Below are 20258 nucleotides of genomic sequence, written 5' to 3'. Positions count from 1 at the left end.
GGTGCAGCTGTAAAAGTTGTTAAGAGTTAATGTGGACATGCCAAATTTCCTTAGTTTCCTGAAAAAGTACAGGCACTGTTGTGCTTTCTTCGTCGTAGCGTCGATATGGGTGGACCAGGAAAGATGTTGGTGATGTGCAAACCTCGGAATTTGAAGCTGTCAACCATTTCCACCTCGGCCCCGTTGATGCAGATTTACAGCTGACACCAAATTAAAAGTCTGTGCTGCTGTACCTTGCCTGTAATACCACATTAATAATGCAGCAAAAGCCCATGAGGCTGTCAGCATTCTGGTGTAGCATCTTCCAGGAGTGTCCAGTGCTGAGTAAAGCACACTAGTCTTTACTGAAACAGATCACTAGTCAAACTGAAGGCGTGTCCTGGAGATGGTAACGGGAGAAGCTGGTTCACTGGGCTGGAGATGGGAATGGGAGAAGCTGGTTTACTGGGCTGGAGATGGGAATGAGAGAAGCTGGTTCACTGGGCTGGAGATGGTAATGGGAGAAGCTGGTTCACTGGCCTGGAGATGGGAATGGGAGAAGCTGGTTTACTGGGCTGGAGATGGGAATGGGAGAAGCTGGTTTACTGGGTTGGAGATGGGAACGGGAGAAGCTGGTTTACTGGGCTGGAGATGGGAATGGGAGAAGCTGGTTCACTGGGCTGGAGATGGGAATGGGACTGGGCTGGATATGGGAATGGGAGAAGCTGGTTCACTGGGCTGGAGATGGGAATGGGAGAAGCTGGTTTACTGGGCTGGAGATGGGAATGGGAGAAGCTGGTTTACTGGGCTGGAGATGGGAACGGGAGAAGCTGGTTTACTGGGCTGGAGATGGGAATGGGAGAAGCTGGTTCACTGGGCTGGAGATGGGAATGGGAGAAGCTGGTTTACTGGGCTGGAGATGGGAATGGGAGAAGCTGGTTCACTGGGCTGGAGATGGGAATGGGAGAAGCTGGTTTACTGGGCTGGAGATGGCAATGGGACTGGGCTGGAGATGGGAATGGGAGAAGCTGGTTTACTGGGCTGGAGATTTTAATGGGAACAGTTGGTTTAAACTGGTCTGCAGAGAGGGATGGGGCTTTGACAGGCTGAGTCAGTGAGGCGCTTTGAAAAGCGTCGGTTACGCAAATAGCTGATCAAAATAAATCTGGAGCCAGTTTGTTTCTTCGGGAAGTCGCGTTTGGATTAGAGTCATTTTAGCCGTGGAATCTTCTGTTTCGTCAACCGGTTGAAAGGAATCGTTTATTTCAAAAGCTTTTCAGCCGGCTTGTTTTTATTGGCAAGTACTAATTAAAACTGCAGTTCTGGTGTAAAGGGTTGTTGTTTGTTTCCTTCGCATGGGTTACAGCTTTTCATATGTAATGACATTGTAATGCGCCGAATGGCTCCTTATCCTGAAATGAGTATATTACTAATTAGGTGCCGTGTTATGAAGTTGTTCGTTCAGAATATAGTTTGAGATTGATGTTTACTTTGGTTTGCCTGATTGATGACTGAGCATGTTGAGACATATCTTTAAAAAGGTTTCGAATGACAGTTTGGAAACAGTTCTCGAGAGAGTCGCATAGCCATTTGGGGATTACGATAGATTTTTCAAGTTGCGTTTTGCAAAGATAAAGGTCACGGGATACGTAAAGTCTTCATCAGCTGATGGTGTCTGTTTTTGTCCTTTGGTGAAATCGGATCCAGTGCGAGGCTTGCAGCTTGACAAAGGTCAGGCAAACATGTTCCTTTGCTGCTATCTGCCCCTCAAATACACATCGTGACCTGCTCCATCCCATTAATCCGAGGCTGCTCCAATGTTCTTTAATTATTGCAAAGACTAATTCAGCACTCTGCCGGAAAACCCCTTTGATGTTGTAACATTTGTCAGCTTTTAGTTTATTTGGTTGAACCAAAAATGCTTCGAATCTAGCCTGTTGTAATGAGAAATCTTTTCAACTAATTAGATTAGAAGCGAGCCTCCCAATCAATCACATCTCAGACTAACGCCCAGCCAGAATTTAGACGGCTGCTCTTTAACCAGTTAGATGCTAGAACCATCTCTATTGTTTCGAATTGGTTTTAAATCCATTACGGAAAACAAAATCTGCATCTTAAAGCCATCTATGCTGGTTTCTCACCTACAATTTGGGATATGTGCTTATAAAACCAATAGTATGAAATAAATCACAAGCTTGCCCATAAACCTCCCTCAACTTTATTTCCCCCTCCCACCCCGTTTTAGTATCCAAAGATGTGTAGGTTAAGTGGAGTTACGGGGATAGGGTCAGGGAGTGCCCCTGGGTAGGATGCTCAGAAGGTTGGTGCAGGCTTCATGGGCTGAATGGCCTCCTTCTGCACTATAGGAGTTTTATGCGGGGCGATTCTCCGAGCCTGCGCTGGGGCCGGAGAATCACTGCAATCGCGCCCCGATACCCCAACGCCGGCGCGCGATTCTCCCGAGGTGCGGAGAATCGGTGCCATTTACGCCGGCGCATTTAACGTGGTGCCGGCCGCTGGAATCAGTGAGGCCGCCGATTCTCCGGCCCGCATGGGCTGAGCAGCTGCGCAGATACGACAGAGACCCGCCGGCGCTGTTCACCCTGGGTCGCTGCTGGCGGGAACTCTGCGCGAAGGGCCGGGGGGGGCAGCCTGTGGGGCGGGGAAAAGCGATCCTTCACCGGGGGGGGGGGGGGGGGGGGGGCTCTGATGGGGTCTGGCCCGCGATCGGGGCCCATCAATTGGCGGGCTGGCCTCTTTCCTGCCCCCCCCCCACCCCTCGGGCCTACTTTCCTGCACGGCCGGCCCCTGAACACCGACGCCATGTTGAGTCGGGGCCGGCGCGCAGAAGAAGTCCCCTGCGCGCGCGCAGGTTGGCGCGGCCCACTGAATGCGCAGGTTGGTGCGCCGCCCATTTGGCTCCGGGGAGGGAGGCTGGAGCCATGTGAACTGCTCCATCGCCGTGAGGGGGACAGACTCGGTCATCCCTGTGCCCGTTTCACGCCGCCGTGAAACGTGACGGCGTTCACGACGGCGCAAACACTTGCGCTCCATTTTGGAGAATCGCCCCCATGATTCTGATTCTTGGAAGATTGGAAAATTGACATAGCAGTAGCTCATTTTCTTATGCTGTTTATGTACAAGCATTTTTCCCCACTTGAGGTATATGCAAGTTCACTTGAATCTATTTCTGTTACTTTCCATTCCATATTTAAAAACCTTACAATATGTTTTCCCATTAGAATAATCTTTATTAGTGTCACAAGTAGGCTTACACTAACACTGCAATGAAGTTACTGTGAAAATCCCCTAGTTACCACACTACGGTGCCTGTTCAGGTACACCGAGGGAGAATTCAGAATGTCCAATTTACCTAACAAGCCCCTATTCAATCTGGTAGTTGAAACATCTTGTTTTATGCAGAGGTCACTAAATCTCTCCATTTTTAGGTAGTATTCTGCAGAACTGCTTTAAGTACAGTTAGTTGAAATTGATGCAAAGTGATGTTTAAAAAGTGACTTGGTTTAAGAAATTTTGCTTCAGTTTGAAGATGAGCAGTCTAAATTGGGTTTGGAAAATGAGTTTATACAACTGCAGAAATAGCTGGCTTGATTCCTGGAATACAGGCCTATTTACAAATGTTATCAGGAACTGCAAACAGTCCCCTGGCTCTGGAGGATCACTGTTCTCTTAGTTTGAACTAAGTGGCCAGCCAATCACAGGGGAAAATGGCGGAAATTGCACAATAACAATCTCTTGTTCACATGCAAGTTATAAATACCGCATTACTGGAGTGTATTATGCACTCATTTTATGTTGTGCAGATTTTATGTTGCGCAATGTTCTTTATATCATTTATATTTTTCAATTATGACATTTTTCTTGATGCATTATTGGGTAAACATACTATTTGTTGATCTGCCTGGTAGGTGCTTAAATCCATTTTAAACTTATAGGAGGATGTGTCTACAAAGAAGACGGTCAAAATAATTCCTCCAATGATGGTTCAACAGGTAAACATATTGCCTGCTCTAATCTCAGCCAGAGCAATAATATAATTTGTTTTTATGTTTGTGAAAAGGAAGAATCAGCCAGGATTCCCATTTCTAAATGCTATCCCATGGCCATTGTTAACTGTTTAACATGTATGTGTTGGGTTGGGCTTAACTGTGTTCTGATGCTTGTAATGTTCTTGTCGGATTTATATTGGCCCGAGAACACTTGTAGCAAAAGCTATAAACAATTTATTAACATTAACTATGGGTAAACTATATACAAAACAACAGATGATTAACAGTAAGACCAAGCACAAGCAACCTCTCACTACAGCTTCCTCCAGCCAGTCTGAGGGGTCTCATGATTCTAACATTCACTTATATACTAGTGTGACTCTTAGTGGTCAGGCGGTGAATTGCCACACAGCCATGATATCACTACAGTGTTCACTTGCCATTAAGTTGAATATGATGGTGTTCCTTACACCTGCTTGTTGTCCTTGTATGTGATAGAAGTTGTGAGTTACAGAGGCTCTGCTGAAGAAGCCTTGACCAGTTGCTGCAGTGTATTTTGTAGATGTTGCATGATGTAGCCACCATACACCTGTGATAGAGGGTAACATCTAGTCAAGTGGACAAGGAGCTGACTAGATGTGCTGTGTGGATGAGCTTGTGGTTTTACAGCGGTCCGCTGTAAAATTCAAGCAAATGGAGGCTGTTCTATCACACTCCTGACCTGTGCTATGTTGTGATGGAGGGAGAGTCTGCAGAGTCAGGAAGCGAGCTGCCCCCTGCCCCAACTTTTAAGTCACTCGATAGCCACATCATGTACATGACTGTTGCAATTTTGATTTTTTTTTTTCCTGGTCAATACTATCCTCCAGGATGTTGAATAATGGAGTACTTGGTGATGATAATGATGTTCATTGTTAATGGGATCTTGTTGGGCATTTCTTTGTTGAAAGTGTCAAATGCCTGGCATTTGAGTGGCACGTGCAAGAAGCAGAAGAAAAGCTTTTGGAAACAAATGATATTTTTAAGAAAAGCTTTATGACAAACTGACCATGACCATTTATTTATCCATCTTTATCCACTAAAATAAATAACCCCCTTATTTGTAGATGTTCAATTCCTTGCACTTGTTTAGATGACAGAAGGAAGCTTGCCTCAATTGCAACTATATAGATTTAATGGACCAACTGGGTCTGGTGTTCTGGACAAGTCCCAGCCACTGTTTCGAGAACTAGTGGAAGGTCCACATTGCTTTGGTGGGGGGACTAGACTGAATTAAGTGCCAATCAGACTTTCCCCAGGATTTAGGACCATGGTGGCAGAAATCCCGCCTGCTGAGAGCAACCAGACAATTGGAGACTAGCAGCTTGCCATTACCCATCAGCACCACTGGGAACAGTGGTTGCTCCTGGTAATGCATCCATCAAGGTCAATGGGATGTGGCAGGGAAGGGATTTTCACTGGTGGAGTAGAGGGCCCCATGCAAGGATAGGGACTTTGTTGTCAGCAGACACCCCCTTCCCAATGTTATGTCCCTCAATCAGGCACAGTGCTTTTGAAAGGGGGATTCCCATTGTAGGCTACTATCACATCTGACAGGGTTTTCTGGGTGACCTTCATGGGGCACAGGAAACTCATGCAAGTTGGAGTGAATCCCTTAGCCGGCATTAAATCCCAGTTGGCTTGGGGATCATTTTCTTTAAAAGGCTCATTAGTGAGTGGAATTAGTCAGCGGGCAAGTTTCCCGCATGCCACGACTTAATGGTGTCCATTTTCTACTGGTGTAATGAAGCAAAGTCAAAATGGATGACAGATTGTAAACTTCTGTAAGGGTCCCTTAATTTTGTTTTCCTAGCAACACCATCAATACCTCTGTATACTTGAGACCAACCACCCTAGACTCTGCTGCCTATGTCCTAAATTGCACCAAGATCCAATCACTCTGTTGCTCACTGACCTTCATTCGCTCCCAGTTAAGTAAGGCCTTGGTTTTTCAAAAGAATTCTCATCCTTGATGTCAAATCCTTCATGAACTTGCTTCTCCGTATCTCTAATCTCCTCAGTTTCACAACCCTCCCAAGATATCTGCGCCTCTTGAGCATCCATGTTTTGATCACTCTACCAATTACTGCCCTATCACTCCATTCTTAATCATTAGCAAAGTGATGGAAGGGATCATCAACAATGCCATCAAGTGGTCATTTAGCAATAAACTGCTCATGCATGCTCAGTTTGGATAGACCAGGGCCCACTCAGCTCCTGACCTCATTACAGCCTTGGCTCAAACATGGACAAAAGAGCTGAATGCCAGAGGTGAGATGAGAGTGATGCCCTTGGCATCAAGATTGCATTTGACTGAGTGTGGCACAGAGGACCCCTAGCAAAACTGGAATCGATGGGAATCGGGGCAGGGAATCTCTCCACTGATTGGAGTCATACCTAGCAGATCGTTGTTGGAGGCCAATCATCTCCATTCAAGAATATCACTATCTGAGTTCCTCAGGGTAACAGCCTAGATTCAAACACCTTCAGCTGCTTCATCAGTGACCTTCCTTCCTTCATTAGGCCAGAAGTGGGGATGTTCACTGACTTCCAGCATCATTCATGACTACTGAGGTACCTGAAGCAATCATGTCCTAATGCAACAAGATTTGGACAATATCCAGGATTGGGCTGACAAGTGGCAAGTAATATTTGCACCACAGAAGTGGCCAGCAGTAACCATCTCCAACAAAAGCGATTCTAACCATTCCCCCTTGACATTCTGGCATTATCATTTCTGAATATCCCACCATCAACATTCTGGGGGTTACCATTAACAGACACTGAACAGTACCAGCCATATAAATACTGTGGCTACAAGAGCAAGTCAGAGCGGCTTGGAATCTTGCAGCAAGTAACTCCCCACCTGACCAAAGCCTATCCACTCCAGTCAGGAGTATTATGGAATACTCTTCGCTTTCCGGGATGAGTGTAGCTCCAATAACACTCGCAGCTTGATACAAAGCAATCACTTGATTGGCACACCATCATAATCATCAAACATAAATTCCCTCCACCACCAATACACAGTAGCAGCAGGGTGTATTGTCTGCAAGATGCATTGTGAGAACTTGCCAAGGATCCCAAGACAGCACCTTCCAAGCCTATGACCTCTACAATCTAGAACGCCAAGGACAGCAGATACATGGGTACCCCATCACCTGGAAGATCCCTTCCAAGTCACTTACCACTCTGACTTGAAAATATATTGCCATTCCTTCACTGTCGCTGTATTTAAAATCCTGGAATTCCCTCCCTAGCAGCACTGTAGGTATACCTACACCACAGGGACTGCAGTGGTCCAAGAAGACAGCTGAAATCTTCTGAAGGGCAGTTCGGGATAGGTAATAAGTGCTTGTCTAGCCATATCCCACATCCCACAAATTAACAAATAAAACAAAAGTGAGATTGAACAGATTTGATGACGTTTTCCCCCTCCCCCAACCACTCGAGTGAAATTAGTCAATTTGACAAACCGTTTTAACATTGTAATAGGGATCAAATTGGGGGGAAACATAATTTTCAGAAGCCATGATGTATGCAGCAACAAACTGCAGGCTGGCTGTTCTGATTGTTGGTTGTGACGTGGGAAATGCCCAAACTCCAGGAAAAAGCCGAGAATAGTGTGCATCGACACATTTGTTTAATTGGTTGTGAATGTAAGAAATAGGTAACAGAGCCAGGAGGCGAGTTGAAAAAATGTGCTAATTATTGTTTGAACGTCTGTGCCACAGTTCTGGGTTAAACCATCATTAATATTGGCCCAGATTTTGCATTACAGATAAGAGTGAGACTATTGTTCCTCAGCATTGTTATGAAAGAAATCGGGCGGCAATTTCCAGGGTTGACATGTGCAGCTAAATGTGGAAATCTAGAAGTTGTTGTCTGACCTATCCTACTCCTCCCCACAATCTGCTCCACTACTTCCCAGCATTGAAATCTCTGTAATGGCATTAAAAATTACTGAACACACGACCGGGTTTAGGGCTGGTATAATCAAATCTGTGAATTTTTGACACGGCGATATGTCTTGCACCTCGGCCCTTAAATGTAATCTCACAAAGAGTGGAGTATTTAATTATTGGACCCTCTTAATCTATTTTCTGTGGATGATTTTGCATTAGTAAAATATGTTGACCCGTATTTCCTGGTTTTGACTTGCATGACTTAATGAGGATTACGCGGTCTGGTTGAAGAGATGAGCTGTTGTTTTCCCTGCCCACTGTGCCCTGAAATTACCACACTGGAAATGTTCTCCAAGAATTGCAAATTGCCTATCCAGAGCAAGGCTGTGCAACCACCATGAACAACGAGCACCACTTTCTTTGCCTTATTTTAGATAAATCAAATAACCAATTAAAATAAATCAAATCAAATTAAAAGGGAAATCCTTTAAAGGGATGTTGCCTTTTTAAAAACAAAACACAAAAATTAAAACCTCCAAACCAAAACGTAATTGAACGGGTTGCTAATGCACCCCAGGCCCAGTGTTGCCCACTGAGCATGGAAGGCTTTGACATTGCTGGCAGACACTGTATCCTCCCTCTCCAGGGACAGCTGGCTGTGAATGTAGCTGGCCACTCCTTTTGTCATTGAACAAAATCCCAGCCATCACCTTTGCATCCTTAATGATTTGTATGTGGGGGCAGTACAGGCTTGCAGTAAATCAGCATTATGCAGCCATTTAAAAAAATAAAGCTAATGAAATTGCAGCCACAGTCAGTACACTACACACTCTGCAAGTTTGGAACCCCTTCCTCCTTTCTTCACCGTGCATCCACATAATGTCATACATGCATAATGTTTTTATTAATATATTCTGGTTGTGGCAATATTCTCTTTCTATTTTCATGATGTGGGTGAATCTGGAAAGGCCACATTTATTGTCCATTCCTAGTCATCCAAAGAACGTGATGATGGTCACCTCCATGGACAATTGTGGCCTTTGTGGCAATGCTATTTCCAACCTGGTGTGGGTCTGGCATGTAGCACTGTATTCCTCCATTTGGGCCTCTTGCATTTGACAACTGTGGTGATATGCATCACTGTAAATACACAAGGGGTTAATGTAAATATACGTAGACTAGATAGACACTAAAGGGAGCACCAGAGACATGACACAGACATTCAACCAATAGGTCAGTAAGATAGAACACGACCAATGGGCATTCACAACACACATAGAGCTGACACTACCACAGGGCGGCATTACACCAACCCATATATAAGGACACAGCACACATGATCTTCCTCTTTCCAGTGGAGACACTCAGTAAGTACACAGGGTTGATTTGAAACACATCACACCCACCACGTGGATTGTAGCAGACTGGTTCGTCAGTCGGAGTAGCTATAGCAGGATTAACAGGAGCGTCGAATCCAAGTAGGAGAATCGTTAACAGTTTAATAAATGTATTAAAGCTATCTCCAAGTCTGAACCTTCCTTTGTCAGAGTGCACATCAAGGAAGCAGCTTATGCTACGTCAAGATCATAACAAAACATGGTACCAGTCAGTGAACTGTTTAAATCCATATAGTTACAACACAGCAGACAGTGACTACCAGCAGCAGCACCCAGGCAAGATGATGTTCGAGATTCCGGTTCCACAGCAGCTCAGGTACCAAGGCAATCTCAGTGAAAACTGGCGTGCGTTCAGGCAGAGATTTGAGATCTACCTGGTAGCGTCCAACCTAGATGGCGTGGCTGATACAGAGAAAATAAAGCTTCTAGTTACTATCACGGGTCCAAGAGCAGCTGAAATCCTCCAGACCTTCAAATACTCAAAGGGGCAAAACAAGAGCGACTTCCAGGCAGTCCTGGACAAATTCCAAGAATTCTGCGAGGAAGATACAAGAGGAAAAAGGTAAAAGAGGTGCCAAAACTCACCACGAGGTAGGCTTGCAGCAACAAACGGCAGTTTTGATTTGCGGCAATTGTGAAAAAGGCACCAAGTATAGGAACAGCGATCTGCGCATGTGCAATCGCTTCCTACGACCTATGTCACAATCGTCATTATGTCAGAGGCCCTGGACCACGCCCACTTAAAGCGGAAATGTCATACTGGACAGCCTTTATCGAGGCAATGTCCAAAGTGGTGGGGATGAGGGTGGAGCCATGCCCGAAAGTAGCGGTCTTCGAGGTTCGGACCAACCAGATCTATTCCTGGGGAGGAGGGCGCAAGCCCTTGCCTTTGCCTCCCTGATCGCCCACTGTAGAATCCTGTTCAGCTGGCGGTCAGCAGCACCACCCAGACTGGCTGTCCGACCTCTCGGAATCTCTCCAAATGGAGAAAATCAAATTTGCCATCCAAGGGTCAGCTGACGGCTTCCACAGAACGTGGGAGCCATTCACGCAATTGTTCCGGGACCTGTTTGTGGCCAACGAACAAGCGGAAGAATAGCCAGGTAGCCAAGAATCAGGGGAAAGTCGCCAAAGCATGAGAGGAAGAGATAACCGGGGGAGGAGGGGGGGGGGGGGGGGGGGGGGGGGGGGGGGACGAGGAAAGAAAGGCAAATCACAGGAGGGTGGGGGGGAGAAGGAAGAGACAGGGAACAAGAGAGGAGAACCAGGGTGGTTGGGAGGAGGCAGGGAAATGAGAGCCGGGAGGAAGGCACGGGATACAATAACAAACATGGCATCTCCAGGAGCAGGGAACGAGGAGAATAAAGACAAAAGACGGGAGGAATGGCAGAAGCGAAGGTGAACGCGCGACGGCAGCGAGATCCGTCCAGGAGAAGCAAGTGACAACACCAACACCAAACCCATTCGAGTATTACCCACTGTAATTGTTTCTCCGGCACCCAAATGGGATATTTACCTCCCCAGTCTCCACCCACCCCCCTCCCTTCCCTCCACCAACAGTCGTCCACTTATGTGTTGTAAATAATTTTTCCAGGTGTAGAGTTGCTGCTGTCGAGCTGGTGCACAATACCCTACCAGTTATTCTATTTTATTTTTTATTGTGTTTTTTTAATTATTTACTATTTTATTTTCTTTGGTATTTTTTGGTGTGCCCTTCTCTTCTATATCTGACGGTAAATATACTAAGTTCAAAACCCAATAAACAACATTCATGAAAAAAAGGGGAAATGTCCCAAAACACAAGAAAAAGTTTTAAAGCCATAAAACCCGATTCTTTCACCTGGAACGACAGCACAATGCCTAAAATACGACCAGTAGCTGAAAGTAACCTCCGCAGAACCCTGCAAGATGCAGTAAGCACAGCCCTAGAAGAGTGGACAGACTCCACGATGGAAGGAACACAATACTCCAGAGTGCAGTCCTTGCATGAACAAGACCATGAAGGTCTAGCAACCTCCTCTGAGCAACCAGCAGCAGACGATGCAAGTCTACCATGCTCACGTGAACAACAAAGCGACTATAGCAGTCCACCCAGATTATTTGAGCCATCAGAAGAAGACTCTGACAGTCTATCCAGCTCAAGTGAACGACAACAAGACACTGAGGCTCTACCCACTGTATGTGCGACAAGTGACGACGGCATCCCACTTCCCATACCAGATGTGCAATGTGACAGATCTCAGCTAGAATGTACAGAGGCACTTGACAATCACAGTGAGACTACTGGTGACTCCGGTGACACCACGTTTATTCAATCCTCATTCGCTCGAGCCTCTCCACAAGCAAATGCATTCCTGAATGTTTTGACTCCGGACGGGGAGCATCAAGAAATGTCAGAAGATTCAAGTGAACTTGCAATGACTCCGGACGGGGAGCATCAAGAAACCAAAGCTGATTCAAGTGCACCAGAAAGGGCTCCAGACGGGGAGCATCCACAAGCCAAAGCTGATTCAAGTAAGCCGGACATGTCTCCAGACGTGGAGCGCCGCGGACTCAGTGATGGCACGCTCAAGGAAACAGCAGATGCCACAAAAGACGCTGACACAAGTAACTGTGTGAAGGACTTGTATTATCCACAGAGTGTGGTCCTTGAACGCAGCAAACACGACAACAAAACCAACCAACACAACAACAATATCAAAGATTATAACGAGAAGCGTACTAGAGGCAACAACATCGACAACAAGCACGACAAAGACAACAACAATGGAACTACGACTGGTACGACATGGTACAACTCTGCAAATTAGGGACACTGTTACTGCTCAGCTCAGTACAATGACAGACCATAGCAGGACGATGCATCTGACCAATTCACGTTTGCTGCACTACCAACAGGCAACCTGGCTTTCAGGACAGATGCCATCCAGAATTGCTACCATAAGCATCGAAAAAAAAAGAAAGAGACTCCAATCAGTCAATGAAGTGATTTGAACACTTGAACACCTGACGACCAAACACCAGGACACTGACGGCGTTCACAGTGGAATGTCAACGTCACCATTGACACTTCCATACCAGACCATATAAATTCATGAACTATTGGACTCAAAACTTTAATTTTGTATTCTCTTATCCTCAAAGTCATTGCAACTATTATTTGGTCTTGTATACTATTGTACAGTCATCACAATCATCATAACTTGTACATCGCATCACTTATCTACCTATTTTTGTTCAATTTTCTTTTACACTGCACAGAAAATATGTAACACAAAAAAGGGGGATGTGGTGATATGCATCACTGTAAATGCACAAGGGGTTAATGTAAATACACGTAGACTAGCTAGACACTAGAGGGAGCACCAGAGACATGACACACAGACATTCAACCAATAGGCCAGTAAGATAGGACACAACCAATGGGCATTCACAACACACACAGAGGTGAAACTACCACAGGGGGGCATTACACCAACCCATATATAAGGACACAGCACACATGATCTTCCTCTTTCCAGTGGAGACACTCAATGAGTACACAAGGTTGATTTGAAACACATCACACCCACCACGTGGATTGTAGCAGACTGGTTCGTCAGTCTGAGTAGCTATAGCAGGATTAACAGGAGAGTTGAATCCAAGTAGGAGAATCGTTAACAGTTTAATAAATGTGTTAAAGCTATCTCCAAGTCCGAACCTTCCTTTGTCATAGTGCACGTCAAGGAAGCAGCTTATGCTATGTCAAGAGCATAACAAAACAGATCTATGTTGATGACTGTCACTGAGATTTAAAACCAAATCATTCATAATTTATTTTTGTGCAAAATGAAAATATTGCAACTATCACGTTGGGTTAAATTTAAATTTATCTGTCATATTGTGAATTCTTTGCATGTTCCCATGCACACAGCTAATCTCTAAATTACAATATACAATTTTTCTAAAACACTGATCACTTTTTAAAATACAGGAATAAAGGGAATAACACGCAATATTGAAGGTCTGTTGGAAGTACATAGCTGAGAACACCCTTCCACACATTAAATATGCTTGGAAAACTCGCCCGTTTTTTCCTGGGTGAGGTGGATGAAGGAGACGACCAAGAAAACAGTGACATGAACAACATTCTGTATGAGAATGAGGAGGACGACTGGATTATTGTGAATATCCAAGGTAGGACCTGAATCTTCAGATCCTTCCTTCCACAACATCTAGGTTAATGCGAAAGGTTTAGACATCTGACTGTGGGAATTGATTTTAATTACTAGATATATTTAACAGCGGATATCAACAAATTTTAATATGCATTAAATAAATGAATAGTTGAGTGTCTCCCCCAAAAGTGAATGAAATAGGTGCATTGGATCAACACAAGTTTGAATATAAGTTGAGTGAGCTTCTGAATGAACTTTATTGTGAAATTTATTTTTACCGTTTGGAGTAGAACATTTATTATGTTAGATCATCGAGATCAAATTTTAGATGCCAAGACTTTGAGGCAAACCCAGGAGATTTTGAGATCGTTACTCTAAACTTGCAATCAGGACTGATACCGTGCTGGATAGAATAAATCGCCTCCTTTTTCTGATTTTGAATTGAGCCTATATTGGGTCAGAGGGAGGGTGCCTCCTAGAACCAAATTTTAAAATTTCAACCTAAATTGACTGCTGGCTCCAATGTAATATTTTCTACAGTCTTGAATTTTGTTTTTTAACTTTTCATTTTCAGTGGATTTGAAATTATTTTGCTTAGTCTGGAATAAAATTGTACACTTGGTTCAAGATAGAAATGATCGCACCACTATAATTTGGTTCAAACCAGATATGATCACAACAGTGGTTCATGTGGTGTCTGTGCATGAGCATTATAGAATTTGGCTTTAATTTTATAGAAGCTTTGGGAAAATGACGATTTCCAAAAAATCAGCAATTTAACTGAAATCAAATTTAGCCTCTTGTCAGTAGCAGTTGTAAATGGGCCAGATATAGTAGACCAAAACCTAAGAGGATTATTCACAGACATTTGTATTCCGCTTGCTTGGTTATGGTTTTTGTAGTAATCCACGAGAGGCAGGAGTTCCGTCACCACACCAATATTTATTTACAATAACAATATTACAGGAGCAGCTACAAACAGTGCTGCTAGCAGTCCAGTCAACTTAAGACTGGCTCACAAAGCCTACACAGGTGATTATATGGGCCCCCTCAATGAGCTATCATTGAGGGAGCTCATACTCCAATTGGCCAACCAATAAAGCCAATTGGAGTTCATTACAGTTTTATTCTTGTTGCCAATGTTAGCTTACATGTATGAAACGAGACAGTGAATGTCAGCAGGATAATTAACTGTGAATATAGAAGGGTACCACATGATTGTTTTTTTTATCTTTTCTACACGAGCACACTTGTTAGTTAAAAGCTAAGTCCGTCCTCTGCACCTTCACTAGTTCCTCAAACCCCAACAAGGTTGAATTCTAAATCTTATTCTCAGTATTGCAGAGAAAGAGAGATGTTGAAGCTTTTCATCTTGCACTCATCAGAAGACTCTCAAGAATTCTTATCTTGAGAAGCGCAAGGCAAAAAGCTTCAACATGTGTTTTTGTTTCAGCAATACGCAAGTCCTATTCTCACTTGATTGGCAGGCTTTTAGACTGCTATTTAAGTCTGTTGATGCTTGATCCTTTCTCTTGACTCTGGTGGCTCCCAAAACCATTATAAGCTCCTAAACTCTGGAAATCACTCCAATCTTCTGCTTCCTTCCTGTCAAACATGTATTTGAAACCTTTTCTCTTTGACTACCTTTTGATTCTCCAACCACATCTTCCCGTATTCAACATTTGTCTTTGCTCTGTAAGGAAGAGTGTTTATAATAATGTGAGTGTTTGACTGAGATTGGACAAATATCGATTGAGAAATCAATCTGAATCCATTTTGGTCTGTTGACCCTTTATGTCTTGAGCAGATGAGCCTTTGGAAAAGCACAGAAATTGCTTATTTTTTGGACTTTGTGTAGTTTTTTAATATATGCAGGTGACTTCTGATTAATATGATATCCAATTGACCCTTGCATGGACCTTGGATTTTTTGCCCATTTATTATTCAGTTCGAAAAGTTTGTTGGAACCTGTATACTTAAGAATGTAAGCAGAAATTGGTGGACAAATCAACAACAACATAAATCTATCTTCCTTCCATGATTTGGGTTCCCTATTTTAACCATGTTTTGTTTCATTACAGTCAAATATCCAGTGGTGAGGTTGGACACTGATCCTCTGGAAAACTTACTGATTGTGCAACCAAGCATGTCTGTATATACTCAAAAGAATAAGAACAATGAACGTGAAGAAGCTGCTGATTTGGAAGATCACAGGTTGGTCGTAGGATATTGGAAAGTGTTATCTTCTTTGTTGTAGCCGTGAAGAGAGAGACTCAAGAGGTGGCACATGTCGAGATCGTATAGCATAGTGCAACGGATTTATTTAGAAGACGCTGCTCCAACAGGGCACAATGATGAACTCCACAAAAGCCTGCGAAACACACTGATGTCACTGCACAACACGTGACATTACACCAGCCAATGAAACGTAACAGAAAGGGTTAAGTTAAAGGTTTTTATTCCAAAAACCACGTGACAGATTCTTAAAGAAAATACTTTGTTTGCAAGTTTGTTATCGAAGGTGTTAGATTATTTTTAGAGCTCTCCCGATAAGTGGGCCCACCCACAACTTGCTTAAATGTTTAGATGAATGTTGAAGAGGCTCCTCCTGTTTAGCCCTTGAATAATCTTTATTCTCTCCAGGCTCAAAAATGTGTCCAATTCACAAGATAACAACGGATGAGGTAGGTATGTTGTTCCAACTTATTTAACAGTCCAAAATTACACTTGCGTAGAATAGAAAGATATTGGTGTTTCCCCATTGCACCATCTGCTGTTCCAGAATTCTTGCCTCCAATAAATTGTCCAGACGTTCATCACTCCTTGCTCAAAAAAAAACAAAACTTTGTTTTTACTAGCCTTTTTATATTTATATAATAACTTTAGATAAGTGAGATGACTTGAGACATTTGCCTTTGAGCTATTGGCTTGAGTAGTGGCGACTGAAACCTGACCCCCCCTCCTTGTTGGGGTACAATATGCAGCTTGCAGGATACTCTACATACTTAGCCCACTAACCTAAATTGAAACCATGGTAGAAACAGAAAATAGTCTTTTTTGAACCTCAGGCTGCATAACTTAATTGCTTTTAATATTCAGTCCGCTTTACTTAAATATTGTGTAAAATAGGACATCATTGTTCAAATGTTATATAACACTTTCTGTGCACAGGATCTGACTCTCTTTAGTCTCATGAATTTTTCAGCAAATGCACGTTTCATGCTGACATGTATTGTGAAGTTTTAGAAGATGTAATATCAGTTTTTTTGTTTGGGGCTTTGTCACTTGCCATTGGTATTTATATTCTGTTGTTACAAAGACATGAAGAATAGTGACTAGCAGCAAGATCATGCCGCAGGCAATTCCACAGAACCGATAGTTAATGAAAAAATAACTCCAGTTGCTGAAATAGCCTGAAATATTTTGCTCCTAGTGACAAAAATGACATCTGTTATGGAGCATTATAATATATATGACCTTTTCAGCTTCAGGCCTTATGAACACAAATGACTAAAACCATGTTGTTTCCTATTATTTCTGCATAATTAGAAGATTAATTTCCCCTCCCTCATCTCATCTTGAGTGAATGCTTTGCAAAAATCACCAAAATGAAAATCTGTTAACTGAGTGCCTAAATGTTATTTCTGGAATTGTGACTCTCAATGATTCCCCACTATCTGCACCATGGGTAGCTTATGAGGTAAGATGAGCAAACGAAGATGGCTTGATGTGCCTACCTCTCGTGAATACTAACTTATTACCTTTAAAGTTCAAAATAAAATGACTTAATCAAAACTACAAACTGTACCATGAAGCCCAACCCTTTAAATTAGAACTCTTCCATTTCTTTTTCACAGGGATAAAGGCTATGGTGGTTTCACTAGCCTATCTGAACTCTGCTCCTTTGGAGGGGATTGACGATTTGAATGGTGCGGGTAAATGCTTAGATTCTGCTGAGCAGAAGCAGAATTAATAAATAGGGTTCACTCGTCTGGTAGTCATCTGGACTGGCAGATGACTGCTACATCTCTGGCTGGCTGATTTGGTGAAGGTTGCTTCTGTGTGGCCTTTTTTTTTCTCCCTTACCTTGCCCTCACCTTGCCCAAGTTCCCAGTTTGACATGAGTATGTGTGCGAGAGTAGGGAGTTGAGTTCTCAACACTCTTACCATGAGGAATGCTCATGATGCTGGATCATTCTGGAGTGAGTCAAACAACTCCTCAGTATTGTAAGTTGGACAACATAGTTCTTTAGCAGTGCTTTCCCAGTACAGACTCGTCTTTCAGCTTCACCATTGGCTTGAGAGTATCTCGGTATGCTGGTATTATGGGCAAATCCATATGATGCTGTGAACTCTTCAAAAATGTTTCTTGTCAAAGCGTGGTCCACTGTCTGAAATTACAATGTCTGGGATTCCATGTGTTGCAAGTATCTCCTTCAGTGATGTAACCATTGCTACAGAAGTGTGACCCTTTAATTCGAATTCTGTTCATCTCTACTACCATCAAGAACATCTTAACCCTACCTTTTTGAAGAGGTCAATCCCAAGACGTCCTCACGGCCTTGATTGACAGGAAGATGACCTCAATGGTTTTCTTGTCTCCTGTTGCTGAATAGCAGAAGTAATATAGTTTGATATAATCTCTTCCAATAATTTGAGACTTCTGGCCACCAGACAGCATATTCTACACTTGTTTGATATTTTGTGATGCCCGACTTCCCTTGTTCAATATTTACAGTATATCAGGTGTCCAAACTCTTGAAATTAACACTTTCTCATCACAGATGAGTAAATATCAACTATACTGAGGTGGCCCCTCTGTTCGTTGTGTTCACCTAGAATATTTACAAAATCTGCTGAAATAAAAATGTAAACTATTGATAAATATTATACAGTGGTTTCAATTTTACATGAGGTGTACAAGCGAGCAATATCATGAGACATATACCTGATGATGTGTACTATGTCTCATTAACATAGCACACAGGTAGAATGAACACCTTGTATTACATCAGCCATCTCCTCTGACAAACTCCATTATGCTATTAAACTGCTGGTCAAATTGTCCCTCCAATGGCTTTAATTTGCAAACTTCCATTTCCTGAAAGGTTGCTTTGTGTGCACCCGGAGCATTTGGAAATGAGACTTGGTCCGAGAGCGCAGATACTTTCTTTTTTCCATGGGGGTTTTCTCAACTCATCTGCCTCTGAGGGTTTTGGAAAATGATATAGATAGAAGGGGCTCAATGACTTCTGTTCCTAACATCAAGAAAAATTGAAAAATTGGAACAAATTTATGCAAGAGATGCAGTAACATTTTGAGAACTTGTAAGAAAAAAGTTGTTGCAATAGATGGAAATATTGGTATAGGAATTTCTCCAAGGTAACATGAAATACATTAGATTTCCTGATATGCTACATGATAATTCTGTAAGCTAACTGTGTGTGGCTGGGGCGATTCCTTGAAGGACAATATGAATGCAATATTTAAGCTTATTAAAATGTTCTCCTTGTATAAATGAGCATCTATTACATAGCTAAAAGACTTGATGAAATGTTTCCTTTGGTTAATTTAAAGAAAAATGCTATCCTCATTCCAACACTATTGAATTGTGTAAACTTTGCAGAACGTAAGACGTTTTACTAGTCAAAACAATTGTTGAAGGGTTTGGGTGTGTTGGAGTGAAAACTGTATGACCACAACATGTTGCCTTTTTAGAGGTGTTAATATAGATTTGCTGTACCTTTGTCCTATAGTAGCCAGAATTCGTATTCTGAAACCTGTTGAGTTAAATTCTTTGCATTCTGTTTAGAGCTGTTCCAGTTGCTCGTTATATCCCTCCAAGAATGTCCTCCTTGATTGGAAATGGTGGTGTGGTACATACCAATCACGTGCGTTTCATGCAGTGTGCCAAATTACATGTTGAACGACGAAAGCTGAGTCGGAACCAGCTTTTGAGGCAAAATAGAGTATGGAAACGACGTTCTACTAAAGAGAGAAACTGCAGACACTTCAAACAACCCCACCAGCGTATTTCCAGATATTCAAAGCAATAATGGGACCTCTATGTTTTGGTTTGGATGGTAAAAGAATTCCAGCAGGAATTTAATCACTGAGTGTTTATGTATTGCGTGTCAAGTGGGCTTATTTTCCAGGGCATCTCCCTCCTCCCCTGGGAGTGTTGCATTTTTAGAGAAAGATTGGTGTAATATTTTGCTGGTTTTAGACATAGACATAGGACAGTACACCACAGAACAGGCCCTTCGGCCCTCAATGTTGTGCCGAGCCATGATCACCCTACTCAAACCCACGTATCCACCCTATACCCGTAACCCAACAACTCCCCCCCCCCCCAACCTTACTATTAGGACACTACGGGCAATTTAGCATGGCCAATCCACCTAACCCGCACATCTTTGGACAGTGGGAGGAAACCGGAGCACCCGGAGGAAACCCACGCACACACTGGGAGGACGTGTGCCCTTTTCTGCCCTTTGAAAAGTTGCCAAGGGATTTCTGAACATTGGGGACCATAGAGGGCGGGCTATTTAAATGAGATAGGAGGGGCTTTTACCTCATAGTTTTCAACACTTGTTGGGTGTCTGAGCTTGTGTCTGAGCTCAGGATACCTGGAAAGGATGAGGCTATAAGCTGCTCTGAGAATTCCCAGTGATACGATGGATGAAGGGCATCTTAAGAGATGACAAATCAGCCTCCAGCATTAATGTTTGCCCACTACCTGTTCTACTGTGGCCTTCCAGCTGCTCATCT

General features: G+C 43.1%; 1 protein-coding gene across 1 annotated transcript; it reads left to right on the top strand.

Annotated features, from left to right (window-relative positions):
* The first annotated feature begins 1116 nt into the window (after positions 1-1116).
* si:ch211-260e23.9 lies at positions 1117-19829 on the top strand. Its single transcript, XM_038806621.1, has 4 exons — positions 1117-1276; positions 13304-13506; positions 15569-15701; positions 19300-19829. Exons 2-4 carry the CDS (start codon positions 13380-13382, stop codon positions 19541-19543), a joined length of 504 nt encoding a protein of 167 aa, XP_038662549.1. The 5' UTR covers positions 1117-1276; positions 13304-13379; the 3' UTR covers positions 19544-19829.
* The last annotated feature ends 429 nt before the right edge of the window (positions 19830-20258 follow it).

Source organism: Scyliorhinus canicula, chromosome 9, assembly GCF_902713615.1.
Source record: "Scyliorhinus canicula chromosome 9, sScyCan1.1, whole genome shotgun sequence".
Taxonomy (NCBI): Eukaryota; Metazoa; Chordata; class Chondrichthyes; order Carcharhiniformes; family Scyliorhinidae; genus Scyliorhinus; species Scyliorhinus canicula.
Note: the sequence above shows the minus strand (reverse complement) of the source record. Positions and strands in the feature narration are given on the sequence as shown.